At 40.2% G+C, this 24,097-nt stretch overlaps 1 protein-coding gene across 3 annotated transcripts in view; it reads left to right on the forward strand.

Moving 5' to 3' along the window:
* Window positions 1-201: 201 nt before the first annotated feature.
* The window catches only part of NCAM1 (neural cell adhesion molecule 1), a 104,763-nt gene continuing 80,867 nt past the window's right edge, over window positions 202-24,097 (forward strand). Inside the window, exon 1 of one of the 3 annotated variants that reach the window (XM_065697077.1) lies at window positions 202-584. In XM_065697077.1, the coding sequence (XP_065553149.1) occupies window positions 533-584 (52 nt within the window). In that variant the 5' untranslated portion in view covers window positions 202-532. The remainder of the gene's footprint in view (window positions 585-24,097) is intronic. The other 2 variants (XM_065697079.1, XM_065697078.1) reach the window with 2 other exon arrangements.

The raw sequence follows: 24,097 nt of genomic DNA on the forward strand, positions 1-24,097 counted from the left end.
AAGCCTCGCACTGATCAGTTCCCCCTGTATGGCAGTAAGTCACCCCCTAAGGGACCACCGCCGCCGCCCTGCCCCGAGCCTCAGAGCTCCCGAGCCCGGGAGCCTCCTCCGCCGGTCGGGCGCCGACTCCGTGATCCGCACCGCATTTCGCAGGGGACCGGCAGCGCCCCTCGGAGCTTTGGACCCTCTGTTCGCGGGCTGAGCTGTACTATTTGAGGCGGGCGCGGGTGGAAGAACACGGCGGTGCCCGCCGCCGCGCCAGGCCGGTGGCGCAGGGATCCGGGCCGCGGTGCTGAGGCCGCCTGTCAGTCAGTGCGGCGGCGCCGGGACGCGGCCGGAGCGCAGCCGGCAGAAGGCGGTGTGGGGAGCGCGCCGTAACGGAGACGGAGCGCGGCCGGCAGCGGGAGGAGCGGCGAGGGAAGGCGAGAGGGGGAAAAGGGAAAATAAACGTAAAAGAAGCGAGCTGCGTTTCTTCCGAGCTGCAGGAAAAGGCTGTTTCACGACCGGTTCCCTGTCCCCTCGGTCGGCTGCGATGCTGCTAGCCACCGTGTTGCCCTGGACGTTGGTTTTGCTTGGAACCGCAGGTACGCCGGGGCGGCGGGGAGCTGCTGGGGTCTGGGGCGGGGTAGTGCCGGGACCCGGCCGCGCAAACAATGGGGTCGGGCGGACCCCGCCGCCGCTGCCCTGCTTTACGCTGCTGCTGGGTTTGGCAAGGGAGACAGCCCGTGGTGGGGTCCCCCCCCAGCCGCACCCGGTGTGCGGGATGGGGCGGCTGGTTGGCACGCATTGTTGGCTGTCGTGGGAACGGGAGGGGCAAGATGGCTCGGGCTGTGCGAATTTGACAGAAGAACGCGGAGGGGGGAGGAGGAGGAGGATAGGTGAGAAGGGTGTGAGCGAACGGTTTCTTCTGCTCTCTGGCGCTGCTGTCCGCGGGTGCGACGGGAGGAATCGCTCCCACCGCAGGAACCCGCCTCCCCCGGGCTGGGCTTTTGATGTGAAGTAAATCCCAGACAATGGGGATGGGGAAGGAGGACGCGAGCGAAGCGGAGAGGATGCTACGTGCGCTGTGTTAATGGTGTCACCGTGCGAGGAGGCGGTGGATTTTCCTTGTCGCGTCGGCTTTCATTGTGAACCTTGAGGATGCTACTGTGCTACGCGGCGGTGTCCGCCTCCGCCGCCGCCCATCCGCCCTCCTTCTTGCAAGCGGTGCATGTGCGGGGCAGAGATTGCAGCGGGCGCGGGGAGGGGAGAGATGCGATCGCAGTTAGAGGCGGGGGCTGGAGCAACTGTAAGAAAGAAAGCAGAAAAGCGGAGGGGAGCCGTGACGGGGGGGCGCCGGCAGAGGGCCGGTGCTATTAAGGGAGCGGGCGGTCCCGAGAGGGAACGGCGCTTGGGTCGCTATCGTCGGTGAAGGCCCCGTGCCGGCCCCGCCTTGCCCCGGGAGACGGCAGGTTGGTTGGGTGCGGTTACGGCCACGCCTGTGTTGACGCCGCCCCCTCTGCCAGCGAGACCGCGTTCCTTTCGCCATCCTGCAGCGAGCCTGGTTGCCCTAAGCTCCTTGTCCTTACGCACACCCACTAGAAAGTGTTCCCCAGAGCCTTCTGCGCCCACTCTTGGCTGTATGAGTGTTTTCTCCCTGTCCTGTTCTACAGCTCGTCAAACGCTCTCCCTCTCCAGCCCCCCCCCCCCCCCCCCGGCAAGCATCGTGGCCTGAAGCACCCACACTGATTGTCCCTGCTATCTTTACCTCAGAACTGTCATTGCCTTTACTACGTGCAGTCTTTTCTCAGCTCATGGTTTCATAACTACTTCCCAATTACTGCTGTTGCTATCTCAGAAAAGCTCGCTCTCCAGATCCCTGCTGTCACGGGATAGCTCTTGTACCCATTTCTGTGTCCTTGCAGTGTACCCCAGTGCATCACCCCAGTTATTCCTTCCCATCATTGCTGTTACAGACCTCACTTGCACAGCTTTTCACCCCTTGCTTCAGTGCTGTCCTTAACTACTATTGCCACTCACTGCCTCATTCCCATACTGGCGATTCTTTATCTCCTTAAGCAATTACTTCTGCTGTAGCTCTGCCTGCTCATGTAGTAAGAATTGCTATCTTGTTGTGGCTTAATTCCAGCTCCTGTCATGGCGGACCACTGCCACCAGTGTGCTCAAGTCTGTTGCCAAATCAAGCCACCTGTTTAACATCAGCCCAAAAACTGTTCTTAATGATACGCAACTCTCCTGTGTCATAAGCGTTACTGTATAGCTTCTCTTTGTTATAATTTAAACCTTTATGTTATATATAGGCTATAAATTACAAACTGGGGGTGTGTTGGCTTTCCATTTTTAGCACAGTTCCTCCTGGTAGCCAGCTCTGCATCTGGCTCAGCCACACCCTTCAATCACCATCTCTGCATACATTCTTGATCTCAAGCATTATAAAACGCCAGACTACTATATGTGATTCTGTAGCTATTGCCTCTCTTGACACATTCACACAGGCTTTCTCAGCTGTGGGAGGGGAGAATAAAGCATTTCTTTTTATTTTTTCAGGGCAAGTAGATGGGAGTAAGCAAAGAAAAATTATCTGCATCTCATCTGTTGCCCCACTCAAATACATGTTTATCCAATAATAATAATTACAAATGCATAGAGTGCCTAGGGAGTTGCACAGCTGGAACTGGACTGTGAAATCAGCATAAAATGGAGAATACAAAAACCAAATAAAATATTAAAAAGCTAGAACAAAGCAGCAGCACTGTTTATGATAAAAACAGCACCCAACACATCAGTTATGCTTTACACGCTAAAGGATGCTTTGGTCTGCTAAAGCTTGTCCCTTCTTTTTTCCCCAGCTGACCTCACCACAATTTGTGATGGGAGAAGAAAGGTTATTGCTTTGGGCTTTGGAAGCTATGATATTGAAAGAAACGTCAGTGAAAGGGGGGGGAGCAGCTATGATGATGCTAATAAAGAAACCCTAACTACAGCTTTATAGTAGCTTAAATGTAAGAGGAGGAAAGAGATAGATGCTTATTAGGGAGGAATCCCTGAAGAGACTGTTGTCTGAGCCATGGATATGTGGTAGGTTCAGAAGAAAATGATGCTTTTACATCTTTTAGAATAATTCCACATTTTGTACACATTTTGGCCTGTGGTAGTGATGATTTATTTAATCTACTACTCAATTAAAACTTTTTCTAATAATTTACAAGCTGGTTTATAGGTGCCTCCCCTTCTTTCATTTACATCCTGAGCAGTATGGTTTCCTAATAACAGAGAGTATTTTGTATAAATTTTATCCTCTTGATGTTTGAACTTGAAAAGGCCTGGCTTAGCTGTTCAATTTTGGGAATGGTGTGGTTTTGGTTTTTTTCTTTTTTAGGTATATTAGCTATAACAGTAATTTACTGAATACCCTGGTTTTGAGTGTTAAAGATAGTGGCTGCTGTCCAGGATGAAAGCGCCTTCACTTTTCATGGCTCATCTCCAGAAATGTGTTTTAATGATAGACTTTTCTGCCATTGGGTAGAAGTAACTGGTTTCTTGTTGACAGGAAATGCATGGTGTGAGATATTTTTTGGTTGTTTCTTTTTTGGTGGGGTGTGTGTGTTTGGTTGTTTTGTTGTTTCAGGGTTTTTTTTGGGGGGGTAGTGCTATAGAATTATTTTGACTTGCTGGCAGGAAAGCAGAACCAATTGATGGGGGAGGAGGAGGGAATAGTGCATCTGCTGCCATCAGTCTGCGAGGAACAGAAAAATAGCTCTAGTAAGAGACAAAAGCACATTTTATTTTGCCATTTAAAAGGCCATCCTGCATTTTAACTCATTATTTAATACACCTGATGATACTGTTTATATAGAGAACACAAAATTCTTTTATTGTTTTTCTTACGTGGCTTTTGAAGCATTGGTTTAGCATGGCAGTATACTTAAATGTGATTTGATCTATCAATAATAATTCTAATTCTGTTCTACACTTCACTCACCACTTGCAAATAGTAAGATATTATGAACTTCCAGAAATGCCTGTGTAAGCATACTGGGAGAAGTGATCTAATTCAGAAGTGTGTAGCTTTTATGCAGGGAACTATCAGAAAGAATTCAACTAGGTGCCATTACAGTATTTTTCAGGTGCAGTGAAAAGATGGTGTCTTTGTTGTTTTCTCAATTCTGTATGTTCACAGAGATCTGAAATGTGAGATTAAATAAGTAAAGCAATGTAATCGTAAATCTAAAAGTTTGAAAACATTCAGGAAACAAAATTGTTTCTTACAATAGCTGTCTAAACCAAGGAGAATGCCTGGGAATGACTTGAATGAAGGTGTCTTTGTAAAGAGAACTACAGCTCCCAGGCATCTCCACTTTCCTGAGTGGTGTCCTTTGCGCATGTTTTCATAGGACTGATGTGTCGGTTATCATTGCAACACTCGAGGCCTGGAGGGAAAAAAGAGCCACCAGGCAAATAGACTTTGAGACATAAAAATCACAGAAACAAATTTGAAGGTCAGATCTATGATGGCTCTGGCTTCTTTTGTTTAGGAAAACACATTACCATCGTTTAAAGCCCTTGCTAATGCAAAGGGATGTAAATTAGGTAGGTTTGGCGGTAGTGCCATTATGCCCTTTCAGTTCATGGTGTTGAAATGCAGCTTCCCCACTGCAGCTGCTCATTAGGAACGTTGCCTTTTGAAGTTACCGTGAGAGCCAAATGGCAGGCTGTCAGGCCCTTCTGATAGATTGCATTTGTAAATGTCTGAGGCAGTCACTACTAAGTACCAGAAGAAGGTTTTTCTGTGGTTTTTAGTTTACAATATAGGTGCCTAAAGAAAGTGGAATAGATAAAAATCAAGGATCAACTTGATATTAAAATATTTTTTTTCCACTTCCAGTTCAAGTCCAGGAGCTTCCCCTGTATCTGTCCAAGATGATGATAAGGCAGATAATTGCTATCCATACAGTGAATCATACCTGTAGCTTCTAGACCTTCCAAGGATAAATGAAAAAAAAGCTTGTGCCAAAACATGTTGAGATGTACAGTGTAGATGACTGCGTATTTGAAAATGATCAAGGCTACCTGACAGTTTCTGTTATAGCGTTTTTTGGACCTCACTGTATGCTTTTGCATCTGAAGTTTTCATTTTATCTCAAGCGATGTATGCAGGTACTTCAGCAAAACTATTAATAGTTTGGACAAATGTAGAACATCAATAGCCTTAGTCCTGATACCTTCAGATCTTTAGGCAGCTGTTGATGGCAAAGCTAATTTTTGGAGAACAGCTAACAATGGAAGGTTTATCCTGCTAAGCAAGTGCAAATTGCTTTAAGATACTAGAGTCTCTCAAGAAGCAGCAGCTGTGGGTATATTCACATAGTACTGTGCTTAATAGCTGGATGAGTTATCCAGATTCTTAAGCCATCACACTTTAAAAGTGACTAATCAAGTAATCATTTAGACCTGCATATTTGCAGAAGAAACAAGGGAGCCATGTTATGTTTGAAGAAAATAACATGCTTGCACCGGATGATAAATATGTCTCAACTTCCTCCTCTGTTCAAAATGAGACCTGAGATTTAAAAATCAGGAGGAGAGATTTTCAGTTCAAGTCTTTGGTTGTTCACCTTTTCTAGTGCTGGTTCTGTTTCTTCGCTGCCCAGAAAGGTAAGGTATTAAAGCAAAGGTCTGTAAGGGGGTGTCCAACTGAAGTCAGTAGTAAACTTGGCATCAGCTGGCTTGACACCAGGTCACAGAGGGACCCCAAACCTGGGAATGGCAGAAACTGATCCAACAACTCTTATTGTGAGCAATTTATAATGGCAGGGAGGAAGCCCTATATCTGTAAATCTGATGCAAGAAAATTAAGTTTAGGCTAGACAGTAACATGATATGTGCTGTAGCTGATCCTTTAGCTATTTGCATCCTAGATCTTATGACAAGACAGATACAGCGATCTGCAAGGGTGTGTTGTGAAAACTGGGAGTTTCCTGATGTAGTATAAACTTGGTAGAATGATGTGGAAAATAATTTGGAAATCCAGTGAAATGGTTAATTTCGTGGAATGGAGAGACCATTTGATTTATTTTGAGTTAACACAAATTATCTATCACATTATTAGGTTATTGTTTGCCAGGGCAGACTGCATGTAAAGAAAATCTTGACCATTTTAAATGTTTCAGAATGTCTTGAATAAAAATGTTGGTTTTTTTATAGTTAAGTTTTTAAGACTGTTAAAATAATTGGGTTGTAGTAAATCAGGATAGGTACTTTGACAGTTAGGTATTGATTTTAAAAGTACAAAAGACAGGTTAATTTTCTTAAAATCTATCTACTTGGCACTGGTAAAGCCGCATTTGGAGTGGTGTGTCCAGTTCTGGGCTCCCCTTGCAGAATAGATACAGACTTCTTGGAGGAGTCCCATGAAGGGCCACAAAGATGCAGAAGGGACTGGAGCATTTTCTGTATGAAGAGAGGCTGAAAAGGCTGAGACCATTTAGCCTGGAAAGAGAAGACTTGAAGGGATCTTAATTCGTGTGGATATATACCTGATGGGAGGGAATGAAGAAGGAAACCAGACTTTCCTCAATGACATCCAATGATGACAGGACAGGAATCAATGGGCACAAATTGGAATAGAGAAAATCCTGTCAGAATGTAGGAAAACGGAACACACTCCCCTGGAACAAGCTGCCTATCCATGGAGGCATTCAGAACCCATCTGGACAGACTCCTGGGTAACCTGCTGAAGCTGCCTTCCCCTATTGGACTAGATGATCTCGAGAGGACCTGTCCAATCTCAATGATTCTGTGATTTTAGTATAGCTACTGCTATAAAATAGTGCTGATAAATGGTTATTGAAATATTTCTTTTTTTGTTGCTTTTTTTTTCTTTTTGTTTGCTTATATCAGTGATATGTATCAACCTTGAAATCTTTAAGACAAACAAGAATGTTAGTTACTGATTACTGGCTTGTTTATAATAGTATTTTACCATGTTGGTTAGTGGATGTGAAAGGGACTGTTTAAACCTGTATGAAAAGGTTGGGAAACATAGAATAGTTTGGGTTGGAAAGGACCTTTAAAGGAAATGTATGAAATAAAGAGAATAAGAAGTCAACGTCACTTAACACATTCAGACTACATTTTGAGCTCATTTTGGGCTGAGTATGGTATATCAGATCTTGAAATGGAAAGGTCTTTCCTATGGGAGAAAGTTATACTGGCTGAGTTGTATGTAGAAAGTGTAATTAACCAAATGATAAATGATAAAAAATACTGATGAGAATTATATCCAAATGAAATTGAAAATTTATGTCTCCACATCTGAATGGGCTTTTCCAAATGGTTCATGTATTTTAACTTTAAATGTTACTGGAACTGCAGCGTATTTGTTCGGAAGTTAATTGTCATTTAAAATAGTTTATGAGATTGTAAATGTTCATGATTTATTTAATGCCCCCCCCCAAACATTACTTAAAAACAAAATAGTGCAGTTCTTTGCTGTGGGGTTTAAATGCAAACTTCTTAACATGAAGAGGATTCACAAATCCAAGTCCATTTTTTTCAGTGCCTTCATATCTAGGACATTGAAGGCTGCATTTAAATATGACACAAAAGATGAACAGCCAGTTTGGTAGTGTTTACACAATATTGGCAAATTGGTCTTAATGTGTGGTATTATTGCATAATCTTATGTTTAAAATAAACACTGGGAATAATTGAAGAAACCTCAGAATTTGGAAATACTTGGTGGTGGTTCTTCACATCCCATGAAAAAGCAGGCTGTCTTTGCATATTAATCACTCTTTCAAAGGAAGTTTGCCTTATTTGCATTGTGCATGCATTGAGGAGTCCCATAGTGTGCCTGAGAAAAAAAGGGGAGGGGGGGGAACTGGAATTGTTGTTCTCAAAAGGGTTTTTATTCCATTCAAGTGGAAACACTGAATGCAGGAGAATTAGCGCAGTGTTTTGTGGAAGAACAGTCCCATTTGGTCATTGCGTTTCATGTGGAGCAGTCCTGGCTTGTAAGGAGTCTCAACACTGGGGGTAGGGTTAAAAGGGGAGTGACTCATCATTGTATGATGTAATCTACAGGATGCAGGATACTCTCAATTAAATGTACTCTGAGGATTATCAGGCAATTAGGAAGATAAAATATTGGTGAAATGTTTAGTCCTTGCCTTACGAATACAGTAGCCAAAACTGTAGGCCTTGATAGCTTTGGAAAACTTGTGAAGGTGTAAAGACTGGGGGAATTTTCAGTTTGCTAAGTTTTAGAATGACAAGGTTTCTTAGGCCTGCTCTGTTCCGTAGTTCAGCTGTTACTTCAGGGCAGTATGGGGTGACACGTTAATGAGTTGCTACCCTTGTACTCTGTTCTGGCTGCAAATCCAGGAGAGGTGAGCTTTTCTGTTACCTTAACGTTGAACATCCTTTCCTATAAGCAAGGAAAGTGTCTGACAATCTGAAACTCAAACCTTTTTATTCTGAGATTTTGAAACATGAACTTGAGGGAATGGTAGAGATGTTTCTATGAGTGATAGCTTTCAAACTATTTTGCTTGCTATCCTAAATGAAAAGATGTATGAATGTAAGATGCGTGTGTGTGTGTAAATACTATATATGGAGTATATGCTATAGTCAGAATTTCCTTTTGAAAGTAACTGTGGCACAATGAGTAGGAGTATTGGCCTGCAAATAATTTGGGACTCTGGTGGTTATAAGTAGCATTATCAACAGTTTCTGTTTTAAGTACAGGTGAAACCTAATCTGTTTCTGTGTTGACATTGTTTCTGGTGAATGCAATGGAGAAAGACATCTGAAAGGTTGATTTTAACTTGCAAAAGTCTTTCCAGAAATTGATCACAGGAACAGAGCTTTTAGTGTTTTTATTGTTGTAATCAGTAACACAAAATGTTATCTTCTTAGCTGAACAGAGTGAGGTGGTTTGTTGTGAACGTGAGGAGTGTTTGCGTAAATTAGGTAATGCTATTAATGCAAGAAGGCAGAGCATTCTTTTGATGAACTTGCCCTTTTTTCTTTCATTTTAGTGAGAATGGTTGGGTTTATGATCTATGTGTGCAACTATGTGTGGTCTAGGGTAGAGATGGAAGGATTTTCTTGATCTTACCAAAGCTTTGCCTGTATGTTGTTGTGGTTACCACATCTACAATCAGAAGGAAAAAACCCTGAATCATCTGTGCAATACACTTTCCATTACTTTGTGCTTTTATTTTCTTCATATAAAGCACATTGCACTGCCAGTGTTTAGAGGTTAATTGTAGTAGCAAATATGATATGATATTGAAACTGATATTGATGTTATATTTCCATCTGTGATGCATTTTAATGATAGCTGTCTTAATATTTGGCTGCTGAATAGTTGTACAAGCTGTGGCATCATTATGATAAAACAGTGCACTTGCACAGTGCACTCCTCTGTGTACTTTGAAAGCCTTAAAAATAACCCTTTTTAAAACTTTCTCTATAGTGTGGGTATAAATAATACTTACAATATGCTTAAGATATTCATTTGTGTAGTTCAGGGTCTAGCATGCAAAATGTGTACTCCCAGTATCAGCTAATTAGAATTTTTCAAGAACTTCATTTTGTGTTTTCAATATGTTAATACTGAGAGAAATAGTCATCAGACTAATGTGTATAGCATTTCGGAAAAATATAATCAGCAGCTGCTTGTCCAAGCAGCTTATTAAATTACAAGCCTGCAAGATTCAAAAGAACAGACTACTGTAACCATATTTCAGTTGTAGTGTTCTCAAAAGGTAATCCCTTAGAGGTATAACATGCGTTTAGGGGTTGTGAACAGACATACAGAATTACTCAATAGTCCCCTAAATCCTTTTGGATTTGATCTGTGAGATGCAGCTTGAAGGTGTTCAGCATCTGTTGCATACTCCCTAGTGTAGGTATTTGTTAGAAAAATAACAGGCATATTGTAGTACTTCTAAGAAAATAAAATGTGTGTATGTGGTAATTATGGACACTTAGTCTGCAAGAACTAACAGGTACTAAGAAGTTGTAAGTGAAAATCTTTATTAGTAAGTATCAATCCTCTTTAGCTTTTCTTCCTGTTGTTATCACTAGAATTCTGTGTGGTTATTTCTTTGTCCTTTCTATTATGATTGAGCTATAGCTAGATATACACCTTGTTTCACATTCGTAGCCCTTATCTAGTTGTGTTCACCTTGGTAGCATTTTTCTTGTCCGAGCTTTTGTCTTTCCACAGCTGGACATGTCTACAAGAAAAAGAGAGAATGTTGTTAATCTCTCAGTTCTGTAGTGATTGCTTATTATCGTAGGGATTTTGTATCTACGGTTTAAAAGTAGAATCATAGAATCAGAATAGTTAGGGTTGGAAAGGACCTCAAGATCATCCAGTACCAACCCCCCCGCCATGGGCAGGGACACCTCACACTAAACCATCCCACCCAAGGCTTCATCCAACCTGGCCTTGAGCACTGCCAGGGATGGAGCACTCACAGCCTCCCTGGGCAACCGATTCCAGTGCCTCACCACCCTAACAGGATGTAAGTAAAAGTAAAGAAGTGACTTTTTAATGGTTGTGCTCTTGCTTGGTTTGCTTCTGCATAGTATTGGTCATTAGGAGGTGACTCCTGCACTTAGGCATGTGTGCAAAGCTGTTACCCACATCAGTGATAGTCATATGTAATAGCCAGGAAGGAACTTGTCTCACCTGTTCTGTGATACTGTACTGAGGGATCATGTCAAGTGGGCACCCTGTCAACATGATTACTGATGAAGGTTCACTTATTACTTGAGTCAAGAGGAATGTAAATCTGCAGACTGGCCAAAGACTGCACTTTGCAAATAAGTGGGCATTCCTTTGTGCTGAAATGAGTTGTAGTAATGTTTTTTTCAGTAGGTTTTAAGAATATGGATTTAATTGAAAGAGGAAAAAAGTAGCCTTAGGAGGAAGCATTTTTCCCCCCCCACATAGGATCTGCCTTACTGCTCACTCTAAAATTAATTTGACCTGCTGTTTCCAATAATGATTTCCTGTGGGTGGTTAGGAAGAAATACAGAAAATGTATGTATACAGTGATCTTTTCCTTGCTAGACACTCTCAGCTCTTTTAAATGGTAGTACTGTTAGTAGTTAAAACACTTAGTCTGTCAACATTTCATAGTATTTCACACTTACGTTCTGTGCTGTTGTAAGAACGAAAATCTTTCTCTATATTTATCCTCAGCAAATCTGAACATCATTAAGTAATGCATTAAACAAACTCGTATCTGTCTGATCTGTTCTTTTACTCAGTCTCTTGGCCAGAAGATAACTTGCAGTGTATTGAAGTGTTTTTTAAATATACATTTATTTTAACACTTTTTTAAATATACATTTTCTGAAGCAGTTACATTGCCATTACTTTGCTAAATAGACATTGACTATTCAGGTTAAAAAGGCACCCTTTGTGCTTGGGGCAAAAGTTGTTGAAACAATATATGAAGTATGTTTACCTTGTATTATTCCTGTGCTCTGTGCATAGTCACAGGGCAGACACACTTCAAATATTTGATGAATAACAATGGTTTGTGATTGCTTATACAATAGTAGTTAGAAGCTTTGTTTTGCACTTGCTTCATTTTATTGCTAAAAAAATAACTTGTGGGAAACAAGAAAACTAAATGCTCTACTGAGCTCACAACGGCAATAAATGTAAGCAGTCACTTCCATTTTAATATGAATACTTACATTTCTGATAACCTGTCCCTCTGTTTTAGATACTGTCTGCCTTTTGAAAATGTTAATCCCCAAAGAAAAGGCTGACTATGCCAGTTATCTATAGATGGAAGTTCTAGGGTATTCTCATTTCAAAACATTCTTTGGTTAAAAGAAGCTGTCCGTATGGAGAATACTTGTTTTGTGAAAATGGATCTAGATTTAGATGAAATAATAAGCTAAATGTGTCACCAAGTCACTAACTGTTTTTGTTGCAGTTATCCATGGCTTAGTATTCTGTTTTCTTGTGGCTATGGAGCTAGCTGCAGTCACTGAGTCTAGAGAATAATTGGTGCCATACTCAGAAGCTTTTGTGTATCCTTAGTAATAGTTTCTCATGAACCTAAATTGGTACATGCAAATAATAAGACTTGACATAAAAATAGCAAGTCCCACACTAACTTAGTTTGTGTGTTAAGGCACTGCAGTATTTACGTATTTCTGCAATGTCTTTTGTGTGCAAATGTAGTTGTGATTCAGTGTTTATTGGGAAAAACAGAACTACCTGCAAATATTAAAAAATAAAGGATAAATATATTTCCTTTGCATGAATGGTTTTATCTTATCTTCTTCAAGATTGCAATGAGTAGTGGGACCAGAAGAATTTAGTTGAAGTGGTGAGTGAAAGCAATGCTGCTGATTCCCTTGGAATTTAGCACTTTAAATGGATTAGAACTAAAAATATCTCTGCCTGATGTTGTGTTGGATCTGAAAGCACTTTAAAGAGTCTGCATTTACATATTTGATGTAAATTTAAAAATATTTTCACATTCGAGCTAAATAATAGCATTGTAAATGTAAGCTCTCTGGGTATCAGTATTCTTATTGGAACAGCTGAAAGTTGGACATAACTGTAAAATTAACATGTATTTTGCCAAAATGGTAGCCTGCGGAACAAATGTTTCAGAAAGAAAATGTAGTCTCTGTTGTATACAGGATGCATAATTCACTCCTTAGATATGTGGAAGCTTTAACAAGAATTAACCTCCTTTTGTAACTTTGGAGCGGTGTATTATCTTTCAGCATCTTGACCATATCTGACTATTTAACACATAACTATGCGTTGTACTTACTGTTTTGAAGTACTTTTGCTCTGTGGTTGTAGTCTTCTGTACCTTTGCAAAGTGATTAAAATGTTGGGGACATGAGAAAAGAATGCATAGCTCAGACCAGCAAAAAGGAATGGGTTCTTCTCAAGGAAATTACCGTTATTTTTGCATTTCTCTGTAAACAATTTTTTATCTTTCTGATCAGTTCCATAGCCAGCTAATTCACCCATGGCTTCTATTCTTGTTAAATGTTTGTGTGTTAACACTGCATCATGGCTTCAGATGTAGTCCTGCTTATAATTGCATAAACCACAGAAATGGTATTTTAACAATGGAAAAATGGAATAACTATATTTCATTCGTACAGAAAAGCCTAGAATTTCATTTCCACAAATGATGGTCTTCTGATATAAGTTGTGGTATGTGCTTCTGTTTTGTTTGGACTGTTTTCAGTTTGTTAGTCCAGAGTCAGAAAAGCACTTTTGTGTTTGGTTGCTAGCAAATGCCAGTGTAATTGCTATCCATTTTTATAAGTGAGATCTGGTCTTGTTATCTTACAGGACACTGTGGACAGCATATGTAATAGCAGATTCCTCTCTTGCTTACAATTAAAGGAATCAGAAGCAAGTCCAATGAATGGGGGCAGCTTTGATGATGCTGCTGATGTATATATTGTGTTAAACATTAGAAGACTATATTACATCATCTGATTTACTTTTTCCTCATTTGGGACATGGCACTTGCACGCTATAGGACATTTCTATGCAGCCAGCCTTAGGAATTACATAATGTTTTGAGATATGTTTGGTTTTTAAGAGTCAGTTGTCAAGTAAGGCAAAAGATCTAGAATGGGTTTGGGTTTTCGTCTGTATTGTGTTCCTTTCATGTCCTGTGTGAAGAATACTAGGTAAGGTTGATCACCTTGTGTTCCCCATGCATTATGAACATAGGATGATATTTCTTTGTGCATGTTTCAAAGCAATTCTGAACATAACTGTTAACAAAGATAATTCACAGTGTTACAGTTAGACTTGGCATTCTCTGTCTACTGGGCATATAGCAACAATCCTAAATCTTTAACAGAAATAGAGAAGGTCATGTAAGTGTTGCTTGAATTAACTCATAGATAATGGCAATGGTTTTTACTTCTATATAGCAGATAAATTATGTTGGTGCCTTTGCAGAGGGGCTGAAACAGAGAAATATACTGTCACAGAGTTATATTTATATATATATATATTTGATAATGTGCAATGATGTCACTTTATTCACAGAATCATAGCATGGTTGATGTTGGGAGGGACCACCAAAGGTTGCCTAGTGCAACCTCTCTGCCCAGGCAGGGTCTCCTAGAACACATTGCTCTGAGTTGTGGCCAGACAGCTCCTGAATATCTCCAGGGAATGATAGTCTATGACCTCTCTGGGCAACCTATTCCTGTGCTTGGTCACCCTCAGAGTCAAGACTTCGTGTTCAAATGGAACTTCCTGTGTTTTAGTTTGTGCCTACTGCTTCTTGTTCTATGGCCTGGCACTACGGAGAAGACTCTGGGCTCATCCTCTTGGCACCATGTCTTCAGATACTTTAATGCATGGATCTTATCTCCCCCTGAGCCTTCTCTTCTCCAAGAGAAACCTCCCTATGCAGTCTTATTTTCAAAACTGCTGGAAAAATAAATTGCTGCTGTGTTATTTTTCCATTTTACTGAACATTTCTGGTTGTTTTTTGCCCGTATTTATTGTAACTGCAGAGCTATTGGCTGCATGCTCAATAGCTCTAAAGATGAGTTTCTGCTGAAGACATGCATTGGTCTTCATGAGTTGCTTCTGCAGATCTAAAGATGTTGAGGAATCCTTAAGTACATGTTATACCGGTGTATTTATCAACTGCTTGCACTGCAGGGAAGATCTATTGCTTTGTTTGTGCGTTCATTTCATTAGATGTTTATAGGGATCATAAATTAAGGACGGTGCAGTAAAAGACAGGTAAGATTTGAAGGCCAGGCTGGTCCAGGTTAACGTTTTGAACTCCACTAGGTGGCACTAATTTATTGTTGCTAAAGTTGCTTTCTATGGGAAAAAAACACCAAGTGCTTCACCAAGTTTTATTGGTGAAGTATGGTGGGAGATTTTTACTTTTGGAATAGGAAGCCTATGTAAGATGATGATCAGTAATACTTCCCTTTTTTTCTTGTCTGTACATATATGATATTCTTTCTCACCTTGTGCTTCTGAAGTGGAGTAATAAACTAATATTTTGCATGGGATACGCCAATCATAGGCATGTTTTTAAAATCTTTAGAACTGGGAAGATAAATCAGAAGTACTTGCCCAATTTTTTTTATCTTCTTTGCTTAACTATCCTCTGGCAATGTTAAAGGCAAGGAACTGGTCCTGTGAATTGGTACAGACAGCATTTGGTAGATGGGTTTTCCTTAATTGTGTCTCAGAACATCTCAGCACTCTGAAGATTGGCTTGATAAGGAGAAGAAAGTATTTCTGGCAGGTAATGACTGTACGATTACTAGCTTTGGTTAGCATCAAATAGATTTCAGCTTGTTGAAGGGCACTGGATATGACAGGAGCATATTTTATTCCAGCAGTAAGGGTAGAAATGGCCATGACAGTTATTTTTGTAAAGTTGATACACAGAGTTCTCTGCAAAGGTCCTCAGGATCATGCTGAGCCAAGCTCTACATGCACTGTACAAAGATGACAGCTTAATCAGAGGAGCTAGACTGGTGTGTTCTCTTGCCATCCTTGGAACTGTTATTCTGAGAAGGACAGTTGGAGTAGTCTTTGACTCCGTTAACAGTTCACCATTTTCGGCTTGCTGGGAAGAAATTTGCCTTTGCAGTTGGTAGACTGTATAGCTGGGACAGAGAACTTGGCAAAAGCCGTAGGTGTTCTCCTGGTAACAGTTGTGGCAGGGTAGAAAGTTAGCTAATTAACTTAGTGGAGCTGGTGCTTCAAATGGGTTTGCAGTAACTTCACCTCTCGTCTTTTTTTCTGCATTGTCTGTGCCATTAAATACTCCCTTTGTGTATTGTAAATATACAATGTGTTATATGGACCTTGATTTCAAGCTGGTGGGGGAGATTTTTAGGAAGCTACATGAGAATAAATTTTGAATAAATGCTTTGTTCTACCCAACAGTACCTTGTTTTCTTCATGTAATCTTGTTTTTTATCAGGCTGAGGGGGAACTATAAGCAGTTTTGCAGCTTTGCCTCTGTTGACTTTGAATCCAGAACTCGTGGGCGTTTCAATCTGTTGCTGCACAAGAGAAATAGAGCTTCTCTTAGGATTTTAGTCTGAGCTTAAGAGCTCTTGCTCTTGTGCTTACAGAGTGTGGACAGGTCTGTCTCCAGTCTCCCTCCCTCCATAAAGTAAGGGCTATATATTTCCTCTATCTTCCTGGCAAGTGACTTGCAAGTAACTGGTCTTCCACAGCAAACAGCGTCCCCATTTTGCTATTGACACAATCTGCTTTCTGTCTGGCCTGTATTTGAAGGGACCTGGCATCTCAGAGGAGTGTAAAATCTGGTAGTAAATCTCCAGCCATTTTTCAGTATTGTAGATATTGAATGGTTTATACCACTGGGCTTTTGATCCTTCAGTTGTACTTTCTGGATTTGTGTGTAGAACTTACGGCAGCTACCCACTGAACTGCGTATTTCCCTGGGGGCTTGCTGCGCTGTTCGATAGCTCAATGTGCTTTTCCAGCAGCTGGTGGCTTTGTCTCCTCCTGTCTGGCATGGGAGTCTTCCATAGTACAGAAAAATGAGCTTCACGTTTCAAACCCTACTCCAGCACCGGGCAGCTCTTCGTTTGAAAGGGCAAGGGCAGGTTTAAAACCTAAATGATAAGGCTGTAACTCTTTAAAACCTGCGCATCAAGATGTTTGCATGGACAGTGGCTTAATCGGACAAGATACTATTGTGATGCACATGGGGCAATTGAAATCTGTTTTTGTTTAGTTGGCAATCTGCCTTCATGCACTTACGTTTTAAGTACCATGAAACAGTTTGATTTATGGGCTAATATTCTTTGTCTGGTTTAGGGTTTGTTGTTTGGTGTGGTTCGGGGTTTTTTGTTTTGTTTTTTCCCCTCTTAAATTGTAGATTGAGTCGTTGGTCTGGCTCCTAGCACGTAATTACAGTTCTCTTTTACCAGGCATAGCACACTGTGATCTGTGTATCCTTCCACTGTGATCCTTCCACTGAAATTGACAAGTTTCTTTAAAAATGCCTCTTTTGTTGTTGTTGTTGTTTCTGTTTAGGTTTTCTTCTATTGGGGTCATTAATCTTTACATAAATTTGTGCTTTAAGAATCTGACTGTTTGAGGAGGCAGTTGGTGCGATGTGATGGCTTTGAATCTTACACTTGTCCAGCCGGTTCAGTTTTCATTTTTAGTGGAGCTTTGTTGTAATGATGCAAGGCATTTTTCTTTGAATTAAAATGCCGTGTAGGTAAAAGCTGTAAAAATCCCTTCAACATACTGTTTTCAGACAGCATATAAAAGGTATGAGCTGATAAAATTTTAATTTTTTGAATCTTAAAAAGATGTTTGAATCAAATAAAGATTTTACCGAATTTGTGAAAACATATTGCCCTTCTGGGTTATAATCAATAAATGTTCTAGAGATTTCTTTCCACTGCCGTTTGTTCTCTTCTTCACAATTTCTGTATCTTCTTCACTGCATATTGTTTAGCAATTTGAAGTTTCGGTATTACCATTCTACATACATCTATATATCTGTAACTGTATAAATGCATGGGTAATAACTTTATCATGTCAGGTATGGCTAAAGGTGCTCAGGAATAGTCTCTGTCTGTCCTCTGAGACTGGTGGGGACCAGATGCCTGCTGTTCTTTGGACATACCACAAATCTAATTGTAAATAAAAAGGGAAAATTTACTGGAGCGTATGTAGGTTGTTTGATTTGTTCTGTTGGGATAATCAATCAGAACTGATGACGGAGGTGGGTAGAGACATGGAGGGGGAGGGAGCAGATGATGAGTACAAGGTCTGTTTTCCAGAACAGAAGGTGGAGTAGTAATTTATTATCTGACATTCTTTGGAAACAGATGGAAAACACTATGCTTATAAATTTGCAAGGGAAGAATTTTGGAAGCTTTGCATATGTCCTTCCCTCGTTTTGTTGTTTTTTTTCATGCTTAGAAAAACAGAGCAGTTAAGTCCTTCCTTGTTTTTTGGAAGCAAACTTACGTGATGTTGAGCAGAATCCCGCTCTTGAGGTGGATGGCATGTATGAAAAGTCCCCAAACAATAGAACCTGAATGTGTTAAATAGACTGAGAAAGTGTGACTAAAATAAGAATGGCCGAGAAGTACAGTGAGTCATAGTACAATTTGCATTTTTTACACGTGACACAAGGCTGCAGCAAGGGACTCTGTACTGGAGATAATTCTCTCATGAAGCAAAAAGAGTTGTTAAAGGCTAAAAAGGCATACTATTAAAAAAAATGGAGACTTGCATAAATGGCATGTGAATCAGGAAGCAATGTTATGTACCCATTTAGAGTAATGGCACATTTGTGTACTCTACTGTGGTTTGGTTTTACTTGTTTGTGGGGTTTTTTTTCAAGGTGACTATTAATTTAGGCTTGATTCTTGTGTTACTTACATTGTTGTATTTAACTTTTGTGACAAGATGAAAATTTACTGCTTTGTTTCTTTTTTTTCCTTAGTGAATGTAAATGACAAATAATTCTCCTCTGCAAATTCAAAGAAACTGACACAGGGTTTAACATCAGTGGTTTAACAGTGTGGTGTGGGAGCACTTGTGCATTATAAATTTGTTTCTTGTGGCAAGTAAGCCCCCTCTGGATGTCTGCCTTATAGTCTTCAGACTGTGATCAGACATCGTAGAAGTTACCAAAGGCCACTAAATACACAGACCGTATGGAAACAGCAGTAAGCATTCATGATTGAAGCTAGTTACTCTGCCTATGTCAGCTAGTGGCTTTTTCTACTGCAGAATTGGGCAAGAGTGGTAAACGCCTTCAGAAGGCAATTTGAAGTGTGGAATAAGACAGATGGTTACTTACGTTAAGTACTCTAAATACTGTGCTAGGACACCTGTCCTGTTCCGCTGTCTGGGAAGTCTGGGGACCCTTGGCTCACAGTTTGAGCTGCTGCCTTAGGTGACATGAGTACTTCTTAAATGTACAGCTTGGCAGGGTGGTCTATCAGAGCACCTCGGGGGGATGAAGTAACTGCTGGAAGATCATCTAGCTATGGAGGAGATAGTACCCAGAATGCCCTGGTTCCTGCGCATGTGTTGTTGGATCAGAAATGTGTTTAATCTTGAGATTTCATGTTACAACTCTGGAGACAACTCAAGTTTATATTTGTTTGGGTTTGGTTGTTTTTTTTTTTTTTTATTCTAGTTAAAAATGAAGCATAGCTTGAATGTTAACAATAGATGAAGTAGAAAAATCATCGTGCATTTACAGTGCATTTCCATTTCAATGGTAGGCTTTGCGATCAACCACTTGTACTCTGTTACTCTTGTTTATAGTATATTTTCATCATTTGGGTGTTGATTTTAACTTCTCAAGCTCAGATTTGCTCTGTTTTCTGTCATAAGCGGTTACATTTCCTTTTTTCTTTCCTGTATTTCTTTGGCATGGAAAAGGCTGAAAACGGGAAAGATGACAAAGCAGTTATTTCTGATTACAAGCTAAGCAGGTCCTATGTAAGCCGTGTCTAACTCATTATAGATTACTGCTTTAGAATTAGCAAATTGTGCTATAAATCGTGATGTCATTTCCAGTTAATCAAATCCAGGCATAAGCTCACATGTTCCCTTGAGTGCCTGCCCATTATGAACAGCTGCATCATGTGCTTTGATGTATTGGAGAGACAGTGGGATCACTGTTCAAACTGCTTTTCCTTACTGTTTTCTTTGTTTGGCATTAAGTTTATGGTATTGTATAAGATGCAAGGGAGAATACTTGATATAAATCTTTGGCAGGAAGTTACTTAGAAATTCCATCATTTAAACTTCAGTACTGTATCAGAATTTTAACAGCAATGCATTTTAAAAACAGCAGGCTTTTAATGCTAACAAGTACATGTGAATGAGGGGAACATGTTTTTTATGAAGGTGGGGGAAAAATTCCAGCTTAATTCAGAGGGAAGTACACTTCAGGGGAGCAAGAATCTTCCAGTATTCATAGAGCTGGGAGTTAGATTTCAGGAAAAGTTGTAATCAGAGTGACGTTGCTTGTGCATAGGTAATATTTACCTATTTCTGTCTGGTATATCAGAGAATATGAGCATGTTTTCCTGTGGTATTTTATGAAGTGGACAGGGCAGAATGTGTGGAGAGAACTGCCTAATTCAGCTCTGATACGTGCTTGTGAAGTGGTTCTCTGCAGAAAGTTCTTTCTTGCACTCGGGTGCTTTAAAAAAAACAGCAGGAAGAACAGAGATAATGGATCTATCAGTTAATTATATGTTTATATGCAGGGGAAAGCAATTGCATCTGGAAGGAACAGGGAGAGGCTCACAGAAAGACCATCACAGTGGGTTGGGTTAAGACATGAAACTGGTTTTTCATTTTCTTCTCTCACTGAGTGGTCTCCTTACATGCCTGATATCTCCAAAAACTGAGGCAGAAAGTTGGACTCAGGAACAGGAGATTGAAACATTTTTGTTACTTATGAGTTCCCGAAAGAGAAAAGATTGATTAAGATGAAGAAACCTCTGGCATTCTGTGGCGTGTGGATAGACTTTCTAATAGAAAGTAATGATGGCTGTCAGCTTTCAGAAACAGTGACCTGCGGTGGGAAGTCCTGATTCATATCCCTTAACAAAGGGATAAAAGGATGTAAAGATAACAATTATCCTGTATTTAAAACCAGTAGTTGGAATATCTAGATACTAGTTGAGGATTGCTTTCATCCTGTTGTGTTTTATGTTCACCGTATGGGCAGTGTGAGGGAGTAGTGGTGGGGTTTAGATGCTGCAGTTAGTAAAACAGGCTGCTTGAATTCTGGAAAAGGATGTAAACATGGCATGTAAAACATGGATAGCAAGAAGAAACTTAGGAAGGCAACTATTGACCACTGTGTGGTTATCTTTGTACATGGACATTTGAAATACTGTTACTTTATTCCCCAAAAGCATAGGAGAAAAGAATAGTTCAGTTGGAAAGGACCTCCAGCAATCATCTAGTCCAACTTCTGACCACTTCAGGACTGACCAAAAGCTAAAGTATATTATAATGGGCATTGTCCAAATGCCTCTTAAACACTGACAGGCGTGGGGCGTTGACCACCTCTTTAGGAAGTCTGTTTCAGTATTTGACCACCCTCTCAGTAAAGAAATGCTTCCTAATGTCAAGTTGGCCAGGTTTCTCTCTTTTGAATTCGGGGATTTCTGTATGGGGCTTGATGGTTGTGTCTATTAGTTCTAAGCTTCCTTGAAATCTACATTCTCATATTTTCAGCAGGGGGTGGGTTTTTTTTCAAGAATCATAGTGAGTCATGTTCTCATAGGGCTTTTGTTGCTATTTAACTAAATGACGGAACTGATTAAATTAATGTTTTCCTGCGTATATGAGATGCCACATTTCTCATACCATCTGTTACCAAACTTTGCAAGTTTGTTTTTACCAGTTTGCAGCAATTTGAGGAAGAGTAGGGGAAATAGAGCAGGTGATTGAAAGTAAAAGTCAAGTGGATGTGATAAGAATGTCATGATAAGAGAAGGCCAGGTCTCTGGTTTGAGCTTTTAATATGTCCATCAGCCTCTCGGAGAAGATGGGTTTACTCAAAACCTGCAGATCACTCACTATATTCATGGTCATTAACCATTTTGTTGTTTCTTGCTGTAATTGCAGCTCTTAATCTCTGTTCTGATGAAGTAAAGGATTAGGATGTCCCAGGAGGTACTGGCTGACAAAAAAAAATCACCTTGCATGTTAGTTCTGATTCAGAAACATGCCTCCTGAGTGCACTTTTTAATGAGTTTACATATTAGCTAGATAACATTGTTCTTTACATAAACAATTGCTGGCTTGTACTATTTTAGAGTGCTCAGGTTGAACAGGTTTTTTTGCTTGCTGTGGTAATTGTCATTTGGTTTTTTTGGCTTTTTCTTCAATAGATACAAAAGGAAGAAATCATTAAAATCTATTTAATTATTTGGGTATTAGTGGTATAAAGCTTGCACTTCATTGTTTGATACAGACAATCTTTGAAACAGACTTTTGAGGAGGAATAAACAAGGCTTAGTATTCTTCTCACAAGAGAAGAAAATGCTTCTTAACATAAATAACCCCTCATTTATGAGTCAGTACTGATTTTAGGACTAAGTTTGATTGCACATGAAGTGCATACATATTACTCCTGAGTTTATCTTTGGTAAGTGTGGGTATTTATATGACTGCGCAGTTGCTTTGCATGTTGCAGTGCATGATTGAAGGCCGAAGTGTTGTGAATACATTTACTCTCTATCAGGTGCTTCCTGTAACTATAGCTCTTATATTCTTCTCTGTACACTGAAAGAGACGTAAATTCTGGCAGTGCTTTGTTTTGAATACAAGTATGAATCCTTTTTAAAAAGGATACTTATTTACTGAAGAAATGCAGTCAGGAAATGAATCCTCCCTTCCATTAAATGTTGATGACATTGTGTTGTCCAGTGTCTTACCAGGTGGTTCTGTAGGCAGGGCTTTATTTAGATGATGAAGTTACCAGCCTACTTGCCCTCATCTACGGTTCGCCTTTATTGGTACAATAGCTAGGAGGCACCTAGAATCAGATGAGTGGGGGATGTCTTTTGGTATAGCTGCATTAAGCACTGTTCCTATCGCTGAGTATCATGCCTACAGCTCTTGTTTCTGCAGAGCCAATTGTGTCCTCAGTTGTAATGGAAGACTTTTTTCAAATATTCAAGTAGCAAGCTTTGATTTTGCCTTTTTTTACCTTTTTCTGTTTCAAACCTTAAGCAAATTCTGATAACAGTTTATATTCTCTGACGATATTAACTTATGCACCAGATAATTTTTTCTCTTCATGCTTTAAGCAGAAGAATCTGTCCCCAGATGTTAAGGCTAGGTATTAAACTGATACCCATGCCGTAGTTCGAGCTCACGTTTTTGTATGTTCTGTGTTGGCTTTTGTCTTTGTTCCTAGATAGCTCAAATTGGAATAGTGTGTAAGTCTTTAACAAGAGTAGACTGATTTCAGCTGGGTAGTACTGCTCACAGTAGTTGGGTTGCTCAGTTTTAGTTTCTTGTTTACATTTCTCAGATATTGTTGTGTAATACAGTTGTATGTTGAGCAAAACCTACATTGTCCAGTTTAGCAATTTGAATATAGAAAAGGCAAGAGCTTTGTCATGGGCCTGTGAGTACGATCTATTGTATGTGCTTGCGGTTGAAATGCAGTGATATTCACACTTTTGCTTACCCTGTGGCTGTTAAGCTGTGAGTGTGAAGAGAAGAGCCTCTGATTTACACTGTAAATAGAATAGGATATTTTCAATTGGAAGGCATTTCTGCTTAAGGCTTGCCAGAACTTTAAGACTTGCTGTTTATGTCAGAACTTCAGCAATTTTGTCCCTGCACATGAAATACTAGCCCATACCAGTATTGCACTACTGTACCTAGGACATGAACTAAGGGTTGTTAAAGAGGCTTTTGTACACACAAGTAAATTGAGATCGCAGAAAATTTCTTGTCTTGAGCTCTGCTGCTCCTGAAATATTCCCTTTGTGATCTGTTAGTGTCTTGTTTTTGCAGTTCTTACAGATTCTGTTTAAACTGAAGAGAAAAACAGTATGCATAATATTCAGCTACAGGGTAGCCCTGTGTGAGTGATTATGCATGCTGGAGAGAGTGGTGGCTAGAAGGATAGTTTAAAAACTCATGAGGTATGGTTTTAGGAATTCTGTCTCTCAAGTCTGGCAAACAATTCCACTGTTTGAGTGAGTGAGTCTGGATTTGTAATCTGATGACTACTGAGGCTCCTCAGATTCTGGCTTGACACAGCTCCCCAGGTCCAGTACACCCTTACGTGTTTTGTCTTACTATGGCCTTGATAACTTTTATTTATTAATTGGTTTTTCCCTACAGAAGAGTAATATTATAAGAGTAGTGTTATGAATGACCTCTTGTGCATATTTTTGAAACCTCCAGAGAAGAGCAGTCTGGAAGTTCTTTATATTATACCTCTCACATAACGGATGTGTCAGCGTGCGGCCAGATACATGGGAAGCAACTGTATCTGTGATGGTAATATCAATTAAGCCTTGGAGGTTC

This window comes from Lathamus discolor, chromosome 17 (genome assembly GCF_037157495.1).
Source record: "Lathamus discolor isolate bLatDis1 chromosome 17, bLatDis1.hap1, whole genome shotgun sequence".
Lineage (NCBI taxonomy): Eukaryota > Metazoa > Chordata > Aves > Psittaciformes > Psittacidae > Lathamus > Lathamus discolor.